General features: G+C 50.5%; 1 protein-coding gene across 6 annotated transcripts in view; it reads left to right on the forward strand.

The window, feature by feature from the left end:
- Positions 1–13,798, forward strand: part of STK33 (serine/threonine kinase 33) — a 430,311-nt gene that overhangs the window by 249,994 nt on the left and 166,519 nt on the right. For all 6 annotated transcript variants that reach the window (XM_030201030.1, XM_030201029.1, XM_030201032.1 and 3 more), the window contains one exon: positions 9,274–9,362. In XM_030201030.1, coding sequence (XP_030056890.1) covers positions 9,274–9,362 — 89 coding nt within the window. The remainder of the gene's footprint in view (positions 1–9,273; positions 9,363–13,798) is intronic.

Consider the following 13,798-nt stretch of genomic DNA (forward strand, 5'->3'; position numbering starts at 1 on the left):
AGTCAAGTCCAGCAGCGGCTTGCGGATATTTCTTGCCGGGGGTATAATATTTTTGGCGAGAAAGTCAAACAGGTGGTAGACCAGCTCCACCAGCGGGAAACCGCATTTGACAAACTCCCACCGGGCGCCTTCAGCATCTACCTCAGGTAGACGGTTTTACGGGGGGAGGAGGAATGCTCCCTATGCTTACAATAAGCATAGGTACAATCCACCTTCCCGCCAGCCTGCTCAGGCTCAACCCCAGCGCGCTCGTTCACGTCAACAGCGTGCGCCTCGAGAGGCCCCTGCAGCGCCCCAACAAAAGCAAGAGACGGGCTTTTGACTGGCTTCAGGCGAGCATAGCCGCAATAAAAGTGTCCGTGCCGGACGATCTACCGGTCGGGGGGAGGTTAAAATTTTTTCACCAAAGGTGGCCTCTTGTAACCGATCGGTGGGTTCTTCAAATAGTTCGGCGGGGATACTCCCTCAATTTGATCTCCAAACCTCCAAATTGCCCACCGGGAGCTCAGCCCTTCAGCTTCCAGCACAGGCAGGTATTTGCAGAGGAACTCTTTGCTCTTTTCAGCGCCAATGCGGTCGAGCCCATACCACCCGGGCAAGAAGGGCTGGGATTCTATTCCAGGTACTTCCTTGTGCAAAAGAAAACAGGGGGGATTCGTCCCATCCTAGACCTAAGGGCCCTGAACAAATATCTGATTCGAGAAAAGTTCAGGATGCTTTCTCTGGGCACCCTTCTTCCCATGATTCAGAAAAATGACTGGCTATGCTACCTGGACTTGAAGGATGTGTTAGGTTCTCAGGTTCCAAACATGCAGGTACGGACTCTGGAGTAATCGTGAGCCCTTGGGCTGCTGACGCAGAGAGGCAGCAGCAGGCAAAACCCACCAACCAACACTGGGCTAGAACACACCGGACTGGTATGCACTGAACTGGAACCCACAGGACTGGAACCCACTGGACTGGTACACACTGGACCGGAACACACTGGACAGAAACACACGAAACTGGACCTAGGCTTCACCTACACTTAGCCGCCATTCCCTGGGGGTTGAGCCCCCGGCCCCCGGGTGCAGGCAGCCGGCAGGGCTTGGAGGAAAACTGGTACTGGAACTAGCAGGCAGGAACACCAGGAACCAGGATTCAGAAGTGTCCACAGGCACCTAGACAAAAGCAGGGCAGACAGGGTTCAGAAGTGCCCACAGGCACCTAGACAAAAGCAAGGCAGACAGGGGTTCAAGGTACTCAGACAGGAGGGAAAGGAAGCCAAAAGCAGACAGGATTCAGAAGTGCCACCAGGCACCCAGACAAGAGCAAGGCAGAAGTGCTAACTGCACCAGGAATACAGGGTTTTCAGACAGGAGGGAAAGGGAGCCAAAAGCAGACAGGATTCAGAAGTGCCACCAGGCACCCAGACAAGAGCAAGGCAGAAGTGCTAACTGCACCAGGAATACAGGGTTCTCAGACAGGAGGGAAAGGGAGCCAACAGGACTGGAATCAGGATAGGATTCAAGGCAAGCAAGACAAGGCAGATGTGCTAACAGCACCAAACACTAACCTGGACCTTTGCCGTTTGCAAAGGTCCTGAATTGAAGAACATCACTACCTTATCAAGGGCCTGACTGATGATGTCACAGCTACAGGACTCAGGCAGAAAGCATACTGAAGCACAGAGAGGCTGAACACACAGGTGCAGTATAGTGGAGTAATTAGAGCCACGCTGGAAGCAGCACACAGAGACAGAGGCAGAGCTAACTCAGGCAACACACACAGGTGCAGTATAGTGAAGCAATTAGAACCATGGTGGGAGCAGCCAGCACACAGAGACAGAGCTAACTCAGGAAGGACAGACAGAAGCCAGCTAAGAAGCTGACCACCAGAAATAAGGTAAGTTTGAGAGGGGTCACGACCACAATCGTAACAGTACCTCCCCCTCAAGGCTCCCGTGTCCCCACGGGAGCTCCAGGTCTCCAAAGGAAATTCAGGTCTCAATGGGTAACAATGGTGAAATCTACGGAGGAGCTTCAACACATGACAACGGTCAGCTGGGCAGGAACTGGAACAAGAATCAGGACTGGAACGCAGACTGGAACTCGGACTGGAATCAGGACTGTACCTTGGACTGGAATCAGGACTGGAACTCAGACTGGAGTCCAGTCTGGAACAAGAATCAGGACTGGAACGCAGACTGGAACTCGGACTGGAATCAGGACTGTACCTTGGACTGGAGTCAGGACTGGAACTCGGACTAACATCAGGACTAGAACTCAGACTGGGACTCGGACTGGAATCAGGACTGGAACTCGGACTGGAGTCAGGACTGGAACTCGGACTAACATCAGGACTGGGACTCAGACTGGGACTCAGACTAACAGGACTGGAACTTGGACTGGAACTCAGACTAAAATCAGGACTGGAATCAGCATCAGCTCGGCTGGAACTGGAACTCAGTTTGGACTCAGCAGCTTGGCTAGAACTGCAACTCGATCCGGACTCAGCATCTCGACTGGCACTGGAACTCGGCAGAGGCTTGGCTCGAAGTGACCTTCGGACTGGAATCGGCGGCTCGGTCAGAAGCGTCCCTTGGACTGGACTCCAAAGCGTGAGTGGGAGCGCCACTTGAACTGGGATTGGAGGCTCGGTTCGAAGCACCCCCCGGACTGGAATCGGAGGCTCGGTTCGAAGCGTCCCTTGGACTGGACTCCGAGGCTTGAGTGGGAGCGGCACTTGAACTGGGATTGGAGGCTTGGTTTGAAGCGCCACCCGGACTGGAATCGGAGTCTCGGTTAGAAGCGTCACTCGGACGGGACTCCGAGGTTTGAGTGGGAGCGCCACTTGAACTGGGATTGGAGACTTGACTGGACGCGTCGCTTGGACTGGACTCAGCATTTTGGCTGGATGCGCCACTTGGGCTGGACTGGACTCCAGCTGAGCCCAGAGCGTGGAATTTCCAAGACGTCTCCTTTCAGCAACAGCTTCAGGAGTATCCCACAAAGCTGGATTCAAGACAAGGTTGCGGCGATATTCAGAGAGCGTGATAAACAGGTCAATATCCGAAACTGGGTTTTCGACGATCCCGAGCAGCTGGACATGTTTTCTCTCAGCTGCCGCTTCAGGGGTCTTCTTCAAAACAGGATGAGACAAAAGTTTACCATGATACCAGTGAAGAGTCATAGAATGATCAAGAACAACGACGGAGCTGGACCCCAGCTGGGCGGGTGATCTTGCCGGGCTCATGGCCTTTTGCAATCTATTAGGTTCTCAGGTTCAAAACACGCAGGCACGGACTCTGGAGTAATCGTGAGCCCTTGGGCTGCTGACGCGGAGAGGCAGCAGCAGGCAAAACCCACCAACCAACACTGGGCTAGAACACACCGGACTGGTATGCACTGAACTGGAACCCACAGGACTGGAACCCACTGGACTGGTACACACTGGACTGGAACACACTGGACAGAAACACACGAAACTGGACCTAGGCTTCACCTACACTTAGCCGCCATTCCCTGGGGGTTGAGCCCCCGGGTGCAGGCAGCCGGCAGGGCTTGGAGGAAAACTGGTACTGGAACTAGCAGGCAGGAACACCAGGAACCAGGATTCAGAAGTGTCCACAGGCACCTAGACAAAAGCAGGGCAGACAGGGTTCAGAAGTGCCCACAGGCACCTAGACAAAAGCAAGGCAGACAGGGGTTCAAGGTACTCAGACAGGAGGGAAAGGAAGCCAAAAGCAGACAGGATTCAGAAGTGCCACCAGGCACCCAGACAAGAGCAAGGCAGAAGTGCTAACTGCACCAGGAATACAGGGTTTTCAGACAGGAGGGAAAGGGAGCCAAAAGCAGACAGGATTCAGAAGTGCCACCAGGCACCCAGACAAGAGCAAGGCAGAAGTGCTAACTGCACCAGGAATACAGGGTTCTCAGACAGGAGGGAAAGGGAGCCAACAGGACTGGAATCAGGATAGGATTCAAGGCAAGCAAGACAAGGCAGATGTGCTAACAGCACCAAACACTAACCTGGACCTTTGCCGTTTGCAAAGGTCCTGAATTGAAGAACATCACTTCCTTATCAAGGGCTCTGGAGTAATCGTGAGCCCTTGGGCTGCTGATGCGGAGAGGCAGCAGCAGGCAAAACCCACCAACCAACACTGGGCTAGAACGCACCGGACTGGTACGCACTGAACTAGAATACACTGGACTGGAACGCACCGGACTGGTACGCACAAACTGAAACACACTGGACTGGAACACACCGGACTGGTACGCACGAACTGGAACACACTGGACTGGAACGCATCGGACTGGTACGCACTGAACTGGAACATACTGGAGAGGAACACACGGGACTGGAACCCACAGGACTGGAACCCACTGGACTGGTACACACTGGAACGGAACACACTGGACAGGAACACATGAAACTGGACCTAGGCTTCACCTACACTTGGCCGACGTTCCCCGGGGGTTGAGCCCCGGGTGCAGGCAGCCGGCAGGGCTTAGAGGAAAACTGGTACTGGAACTAGCAGGCAGGAACACCAGGAATCAGGATTCAGAAGTGCCCACAGGCACCTAGACAAAAGCAGGGCAGACAGGGTTTCAGAGTACTCAGACAGGAGGGAAAGGAAGCCAAAAGCAGACAGGATTCAGAAGTGCCACCAGGCACCCAGACAAGAGCAAGGTAGAATTGCTAACTGCACCAGGAATACAGGGTTCTCAGACAGGAGGGAAAGGGAGCCAACAGGACTGGAATCAGGATAGGATTCAAGGCAAGCAAGACAAGGCAGAAGTTCTAACAGCACCAAACACTAACCTGGACCTTTGGCGTTTGCAAAGGCCCTGAATGGAAGAACACCACTTCCTTATCAAGGGTCTGACTGATGATGTCACAGCTACAGGACTCAGGCAGAAAGCATACTGAAGCACAGAGAGGCTGAACACACAGGTGCAGTATAGTGGAGTAATTAGAGCCATGCTGGAAACAGCCAGCACACAGAGACAGTGGCAGAGCTAACTCAGGCAACACACACAGGTGCAGTATAGTGAAGCAATTAGAACCATGGTGGGAGCAGCCAGCACACAGAGACAGAGCTAACTCAGGAAGGACAGACAGAAGCGAGCTAAGAAGCTGACCACCAGAAATAAGGTAAGTTTGAGAGGGGTCACGACCACAATCGTAACAGGATGCTTATACACACATCCCGATACTGCCAGCTCACAGACAGTATCTTCGATTCCATCTGGGAACACAGCACTTTCAGTATTGTGTGCTGCCCTTTGGGCTCGCCTCTGCACCCCGGGTGTTCACAAAATGCCTGGCGGTCATTGCAGCGTCGCTACGCAGGCTGGGAGTGCATGTGTTCCCTTATCTCGACGATTGGCTGGTGAAGAACACCTCGGAGGCAGGAGCTCTACAGTCCATGCAGATGACTATTCAACTCCTGGAGCTACTGGGGTTTGTCATAAATTACCCAAAGTCCCATCTCCTTCCAGTTCACAACTAGAATTCATAGGAGCTCTGCTGGACTCTCAGACAGCTCGGGCCTATCTTCCCGAGGCGAGGGCGGACAACCTTCTGTCCCTGGTTTCCTTGGCCAGAGCATCTCAGCAGATCACAGCTCGGCAGATGTTGAGACTTCTGGGCCATATGGCCTCCACAGTTCATATGACTCCCATGGCACGCCTTCACATGAGATCTGCTCAGTGGACCCTAGCTTCCCAGTGGTATCAAGCTGCAGGGGATCTAGCAGATACAATCCTGTTGTCTACCGCTTTTCACAACTCCCTGATATGGTGGACAATTCGCTCCAATTTGACCTTGAGACATCCCTTCTAAATTCCTCAGCCTCAAAAAGTGCTGACTACGGATGCATCTCTTCTAGGGTGGGGAGCTCATGTAGATGCACTCCACACTCAGGGAGTTTGGTCCCTTCAGGAATCAGGTTTTCAGATCAATCTCCTGGAGTTGCGAGCAATCTGGAACGCTCTAAAGGCTTTCAGAGATCGGCTGTCCAATCAAATTATCCAAATTCAGACAGACAACCAGGTTGCCATGTACTATGTCAACAAGCAGGGGGGCACCGGATCTCGCCCCCTGTGTCAGGAAGCCGTCCAGATGTGGCTTTGGGCCCGCCGTCATGGCATGTTTCTCCAGGCCACGTATCTGGCAGGCGTAAACAACAGTCTGGCCGACAGGTTGAGCAGGATAATGCAACCTCACGAGTGGTCTCTCAAGAGGGTAGTTGTCCGCAAGATCTTCCGAGCATGGGGCACCCCCTCGGTGGATCTTTTTGCCACTCAGATCAATCACAAGGTCCCTCAGTTCTGTTCCAGACTTCAGGCCTACGACAGGCTAGCCTCAGATGCCTTTCTCCTACATTGGGGGTCAGGCCTTCTGTATGCGTATCCTCGCATACCTCTGGTGGGAAAGACTTTGCTGAAACTCCAGCAAGACCGCGGAACCATGATTCTGATTGCACCCTTTTGGCCGCGTCAGATTTGGTTCCCTCTTCTTCTGGAGTTGTCCTCTGAAGAACCGTGGAGATTGGAGTGTTTTGCAACCCTCATCACTCAGAATGAGGGGGCGCTTCTGCATCCCAACCTCCAGTCTCTGGCTCTCATGGCCTGGATGTTGAGAGCGTAGATTTCGCTTCCTTGGGTTTTTCAGAGGGTGTCTCCCGAGTCTTGCTTGCTTCCAGGAAAGATTCCACGAAGAGGTGTTACTCTTTTAAATGGAGGAGGTTTGCTGTCTGGTGTGACAGCAAGGCCTTAGATCCTCGCTCTTGTCCTACACAGACCCTACTTGAATACCTTCTGCACTTGTCAGAGTTTGGTCTTAAGTCCAACTCCGTAAGAGTTCATCTTAGTGCTATTAGTGCATATCATTATCGTGTGGAAGGTAAGCCTATCTCTGGACAGCCTTTAGTTGTTCCATTCATGAGAGGTTTGCTTTTGTCAAAGCCCCCTGTCAAACCTCCTACGGTGTCATGGGATCTCAACGTCGTCCTCACCCAGCTGATGAAAGCTCCTTTTGAGCCACTGGATTCCTGTCATCTGAAGTATTTGACCTGGAAGGTAATTTTCTTGGTGGCTGTTACTTCAGCTCGTAGAATCAGTGAGCTTCAAGCCTTGGTAGCCCATGCTCCCTATACTAAATTTCATCATAACAGAGTAGTCCTCCGCACTCACCCTAAGTTCTTGCCGAAGGTGGTGTCGGAGTTCCATCTGAACCAGTCAATTGTCTTGCCAACATTCTTTCCTCATCCTCATACCCGCCCTGCTGAACGTCAGTTGCACACATTGAACTGCAAGAGAGCATTGGCCTTCTATGTGGAGCGGACAAGCCCCTTCAGACAGTCCGTCCAAATGTTTGTTTCTTTCGACCCCAACAGAAGGGGAGTGGCTGTCAGGAAACGCACCATTTCCAATTGGCTAGCAGATTGCATTTCCTTCACTTATGTCCAAGCTGGGCTGACTCTTGAGGGTCATGTCACGGCTCATGGCAGCGTCAGTGGCCCACTTGAAGTCAGCCACTATTGTAGAGATTTGCAAGGCTGCAACATGGTCATCAGTCCACACATTCACATCTCATTACTGCCTTCAGCAGGATAGCTGATGCGACAGTCAGTTTGGGCATTCGGTGCTGCAGAATCTTTTTGGGGTTTAGAATCCAACTCCACCCCCCTAGGCCCATTTTTATTCTGTTCCAGGCTGCACTCTCAGTTAGATGTTTCTTTGTAGGTCAATTTTTGTTATGTCCTCACCATTGCAAGGCCCAATTGACCCTGTTTGTTATTTTGAGTGAGCCTTGGGGCTAGGGATACCCATATGTGAGAACAAGCAGCCTGCTTGTCCTCGGAGAAAGCGAAGTTACTTACCTGTAGCAGGTATTCTCCGAGGACAGCAGGCTGATTGTTCTCACCAACCTGCCCGCCTCCCCTTTGGAGTTGTTCTTTTCTTTGTTTTTGCTTCATAAGTTGACTGAAGCGGGACTCTTGCGCGACGGGCGGAAAGATGGCTGCGCATGCGCGGTATGCGCACCCGTGTGCTCGAAGGCTTTAGCAACTTTTGTTGCTAGGAAGATTTTCCGGACCTGGGGCTACCGTGGACGTCACCCATATGTGAGAACAATCAGCCTGCTGTCCTCGGAGAATACCTGCTACAGGTAAGTAACTTCGCTATCGCGCCTAGTGTTCTGTGCCAAAATCCAAGCGTATTCTATATCAATGTGCATAACTGAATTGGCTTAACAAGCTAATCAGCATTGATAGCAGCACTTAACAAGCAATAATGAGCACTAATTGGCGATAATTAAAATTTACGCACACAACTCGCGAAGTGTATTCTTTAATGCAGAGTGCCAAAATTCTAATGCGCACAACCAAAAAGGGGTGTTGCTATGGGTGGGGAAATGGGCGTTTCATGGGTGTTCCAAAATTTACATGCACTGTTATACAGTATAATATGGCCCTCCATGCCTAAATCTATGCACCATGTTTTCTTTGGTGTAAATGGATTCTCGTAGTTCTAGGTACTGAGATATCAACTAATTGTATTCTATATACTGCACCTAAATCTAGGCACCGCTTATAGAATATGCTTAGGCGGAAATTTGTTTCGCATGGATTTTTCAGGCACCATATTTTGCCCTATATTTTTAGCTTAGGCATGCTGAATATTGGGCCTGAATTAAATGGATAGTGCCCACCTAGTAATTATCCATATATTCAGTGCCGCTAGTTCCGCTGCTTAGAAGAGCCAACGTTCCAGCTCCATATTGGCTGATATGTATGTATGTGTGTCTGTGTGTATAAATGTTCATTGTTGAGTTAATCTTGAATTGATAAATGAATGTGACTGTTGGGCAGACTGGATGAACCATTCAGGTTTTTATTTGCCGTCATTTACTATGTTACAATGTTACTATGTTTTAATTGTTTCATTATGTATTTTATTGTTGATAAAGGTGATTAATAGATTGTAATAAAATACAGATCTCTTTATAAAGTCAGATTTGTTTTGCTAGTGTTATCCTAGAGATGAGATTGCCAGGTTTGAAATACTGTAGCATCTTATAATTTAAGATAACTCTAATAATGATTTGACTCTGCTTCGTAGAGGCATATTAGCCTTGGATATATAATATTAGTTTATCTTCAGTTGGAAAGAATGTTGTATTATGACTCTAATCCTTTGACTGAATTATTTGTCTACCAAAGTACTGCATTTTATTGAAATATTCTAAATACTATGTATAATTTGAGGGGGTTATTTTTCATTACAGATATAGTTCATAGAGATCTAAAACTGGAAAATATTTTAGTTAAGAACAGTGAACATAACAGTGCAGATGCATTGGAATTAAACATAAAGGTAAGCAGCAGGTTGTATTTACTGTTAACACTATTTTGATTTCGGGTGCCAAAGGCAGCACAGTTAGAAAAAAAGTTATTCAGTGTTTCTTTGGAGGGAGGGGGTAGGAGTAGAGTTTGTATTGTTAAGAAACTATAGTCTGAGTCAACTATGAATTTGATATGTGTAGGGGATGAGTATCTAAGCTTATATGTATAATCTCTCTCTCTCTCTCTCTCTAACATGTATTTATATATTTATTTATTAGGATTTATTTACCACCTTTTTGAAGGAATTCACTGAAGGCGGTATACAGCAAGAATGTCCAGCTTATTTTCGAAAGAGAAAGACGCCCATATTTCGACCCAAATCGGGATATGGGCGTCTTTCTCCCGTGGGCGTCCAAATCGGTATAATCGAAAGCCAATTTTGGGCGTCTTCAACTGGAATCTGTTGCGGAAACAGCCAAAGTTGACGGGGGCGTGTTGGAGGCGTGGTGAAGGCGGGACTGGGGTGTGTTTATCGGCCGAGATGAGCGTCCTCGGCCGATAATTGAAAAAAGAAAGGCTATTAGCGCGAATTTGGGTCACTTTTTTTGGACCCTGTTTTTTTATGAACAAGTCCCAAAAAAGTGCCCTAAATGACCAGATGACCACCGGAGGGAATCGGAGATGACCACCCCTGATTCCCCCAGTGGTCACTAACCCCCTCCCACCCAAAAAGAACAAATTTAAAAACGTTTTTTTTCCAGCCTGTATGCCAGCCTCAAATGTCATACCCACCATGATAAATAAGTTACTTTGTCAAGATCTTTCCAACAAAAGAAAAGTGTTCTAAGGGCTTGATGTAACATTAAATCCAGTAATTGTGCTTGATATTTGTCTATTGATGATTGTAACATTAGTGATCCACATATAACTATATTATATGATAAAACATCTTGAATATTCAAGGTGGAAGATATTGTGTCCCATACAGAATGATGGAATTCTGTGTCTATTTTAGCTAAATATGAATATGCTGCGTCTGAAAAACATAACTCACTTGTTAAGTACAACAAAATATGGTCTCCTTTACTAAACCCACTACGTAATAACCTTTCTCCGAGGACAAGCAGGCTGCTTGTTCTCACTGATGGGTGACGTCCACTTCAGCCCCTCCAATCGGAACACTTCCTAGCAAAGTCCTTTGCTAGTCCTCGCACGCCGATGCGCACCGCGCATGCGCGGCCGTCTTCCCGCCCGAACCGGCTCGTGCCGGCCAGTTTTCTTTTGTCCGCGCTCGGTACGGTCGTGTTTCGCCGTTCGCGCCCCAAAGTTGACCTCGCGCATCGTTTATCGACTCAGTTCTAAAAAAAAGAAAAAAAAAAAAAAGGTGTCGGAAGGAGACCTTTATGGTTTTCTCCCTTCCCGTACTTCCAGTCTTTGGCCCTGTAAGTTTTCTTTCGTCGTCGGGGTAGGCCCTATTTAGGCCTCGGTTGAAGTTTTTCTTCCCCCTATTTTTGCGGTGCCATTTTCGCCATTTCGAGTTTCGATCTCGCCGACGCGATTTTTCCGCCCATGACATCGAAGTCTTCCAGCGGCTTCAAGAAGTGCACCCAGTGCGCCCGGGTAATCTCGCTCACTGACAGGCACTCGTCGTGTCTTCAGTGTCTGGGGGCTGGGCACTACACGAGCATACACATGCGGAACAATGTGCGGCAGTTGGCGGGCTTGGTGGATAAGCTCCCCCCTGAGCAAGCCAAGCCATTTCAGGAGGTGGTCAGGCAGCTGAAGGCGTGCAGAAAATTCCTGGCCAGAGGGGGGTGTATGACACCTTTGATGTTGCGTCCAGGGCCGCTGCTCAAGGTGTGGTGATGCGCAGACTCTCATGGCTGCGTGCCTCCGACCTGGAGAATAGAATCCAGCAGCGGATTGCGGACTCGCCTTGCCGTGCGGATAATATTTTTGGAGAAAAAGTCGAGCAGGTGGTAGAGCAGCTCCACCAGCGGGACACCTCATTCGACAAGTTCTCCCGCCGGCAGCCTTCAGCCTCTACCTCTACAGGTAGAAGATTTTTCGGGGGAAGGAACACTGTTCCCTACTCTTCTGGCAAGCGTAGGTACAATCCTCCTTCTCGACAGCCTGTGGCCCAGGCTAAGCCTCAGCGCGCTCGCTCTCGTCAGCAGCGTGCGCCTCAGCAAGGCCCCTCGGCTCCCCAGCAAAAGCAAGGGACGAGCTTTTGACTGGCTCCAGCAGAGCATAGCCGCCATCCAAGTGTCAGTGCCGGGCGACCTGCCAGTCGGAGGGAGGTTGAAAGCTTTTCACCAAAGGTGGCCTCTCATAACCTCCAATCAGTGGGTTCTCCAAATAGTCCGGCAAGGATACACCCTCAATTTGGCCTCAAAACCTCCAAATTGTCCACCGGGAGCTCAGTCTTACAGCTTCCAGCACAAGCAGGTACTTGCAGAGGAACTCTCCGCCCTTCTCAGCACCAATGCGGTCGAGCCCGTGCCATCCGGGCAAGAAGGGCTGGGATTCTATTCCAGGTACTTTCTTGTGGAAAAGAAAACAGGGGGGATGCGTCCCATCCTAGACCTAAGGGCCCTGAACAAATATCTGGTCAAAGAAAAGTTCAGGATGTTTTCCCTGGGCACCCTTCTCCCCATGATTCAGCAAAACGATTGGCTATGCTCCCTGGACTTGAAGGACGCCTACACGCACATCCCGATAGTGCCAGCTCACAGACAGTATCTGCGATTTCAGCTGGGCACACGTCACTTCCAGTACTGTGTGCTACCCTTTGGGCTCGCCTCTGCGCCCAGAGTGTTCACCAAGTGCTTGGCTGTAGTAGCAGCGGCACTTCGCAGACTGGGGGTACACGTGTTCCCATATCTCGACGATTGGCTGGTGAAGAACACATCCGAGGCAGGAGCCCTGCAGTCCATGCAGATGACTATTCGCCTCCTGGAGCTACTGGGGTTTGTGATAAATTACCCAAAGTCCCATCTTCTCCCAGTGCAGAAACTCGAATTCATAGGAGCTCTGCTGGATTCTCGGACGGCTCGCGCCTATCTCCCAGAGGCGAGAGCCAACAACTTGTTCTCCCTCGTCTCACGGGTACGAGCGTCCCAGCAGATCACAGCTCGGCAGATGTTGAGATTGCTGGGCCACATGGCCTCCACAGTTCATGTGACTCCCATGGCCCGCCTTCACATGAGATCTGCTCAATGGACCCTAGCTTCCCAGTGGTTTCAGGCTGCTGGGGATCTAGAAGACGTGAGCCACCTGTCCACGAGTTTTCTCGAATCCCTGTATTGGTGGACAATTTGGTCCAATTTGACTCTGGGACGTCCTTTCCAAATTCCTCAGCCACAAAAAGTGCTGACCACGGATGCGTCTCTCCTGGGATGGGGAGCTCATGTCGATGGGCTTCACACCCAAGGAAGCTGGTCCCTCCAGGAACGCGATCTGCAGATCAATCTTCTGGAGTTACGAGCGATCTGGAACGCTCTGAAGGCTTTCAGAGATCGGCTGTCCCACCAAATTATCCAAATTCAGACAGACAACCAGGTTGCCATGTACTACGTCAACAAGCAGGGGGGCACCGGATCTCGCTCCCTGTGTCAGGAAGCCGTCAGCATGTGGCTCTGGGCTCGCCGTCACGGCATGGTGCTCCAAGCCACATATCTGGCAGGCGTAAACAACAGTCTGGCCGACAGGTTGAGCAGGATTATGCAACCTCACGAGTGGTCGCTCAATTCCCGGGTAGTGCGACAGATCTTCCAGGTGTGGGGCACCCCCTTGGTAGATCTCTTCGCATCTCGAGCCAACCACAAAGTCCCTCAGTTCTGTTCCAGGCTTCAGGCCCACGGCAGACTGGCATCGGATGCCTTCCTCCTGGACTGGGGGGAGGATCTGCTTATCCTCCCATACCTCTGGTGGGGAAGACTTTGTTGAAACTCAAGCAAGACCGAGGCACCATGATTCTGATTGCTCCTTTTGGCCGCGTCAGATCTGGTTCCCTCTTCTGGAGTTGTCCTCCGAAGAACCGTGGAGATTGGAGTGTTTTCCGACCCTCATCACGCAGGACGAAGGGGCGCTTCTGCATCCCAACCTCCGGTCCCTGGCTCTCACGGCCTGGATGTTGAGAGCGTAGACTTTGCCTCTTTGGGTTTGTCAGAGGGTGTCTCCCGCATCTTGCTTGCTTCCAGGAAAGATTCCACTAAGAGGAGTTACTTCTTTTTATGGAGGAGGTTTGCCGTCTGGTGTGACAGCAAGGCCCTAGATCCTCGCTCTTGTCCTACACAGACCCTGCTTGAATACCTTCTGCACTTGTCTGAGTCTGGTCTCAAGACCAACTCTGTAAGGGTTCACCTTAGTGCAATCAGTGCATACCATTACCGTGTGGAAGGTAAGCCGATCTCAGGACAGCCTTTAGTTGTTCGCTTCATGAGAGGTTTGCTTTTGTCAAAGCCC

This window comes from Microcaecilia unicolor, chromosome 4 (assembly GCF_901765095.1).
Source record: "Microcaecilia unicolor chromosome 4, aMicUni1.1, whole genome shotgun sequence".
Taxonomy (NCBI): domain Eukaryota; kingdom Metazoa; phylum Chordata; class Amphibia; order Gymnophiona; family Siphonopidae; genus Microcaecilia; species Microcaecilia unicolor.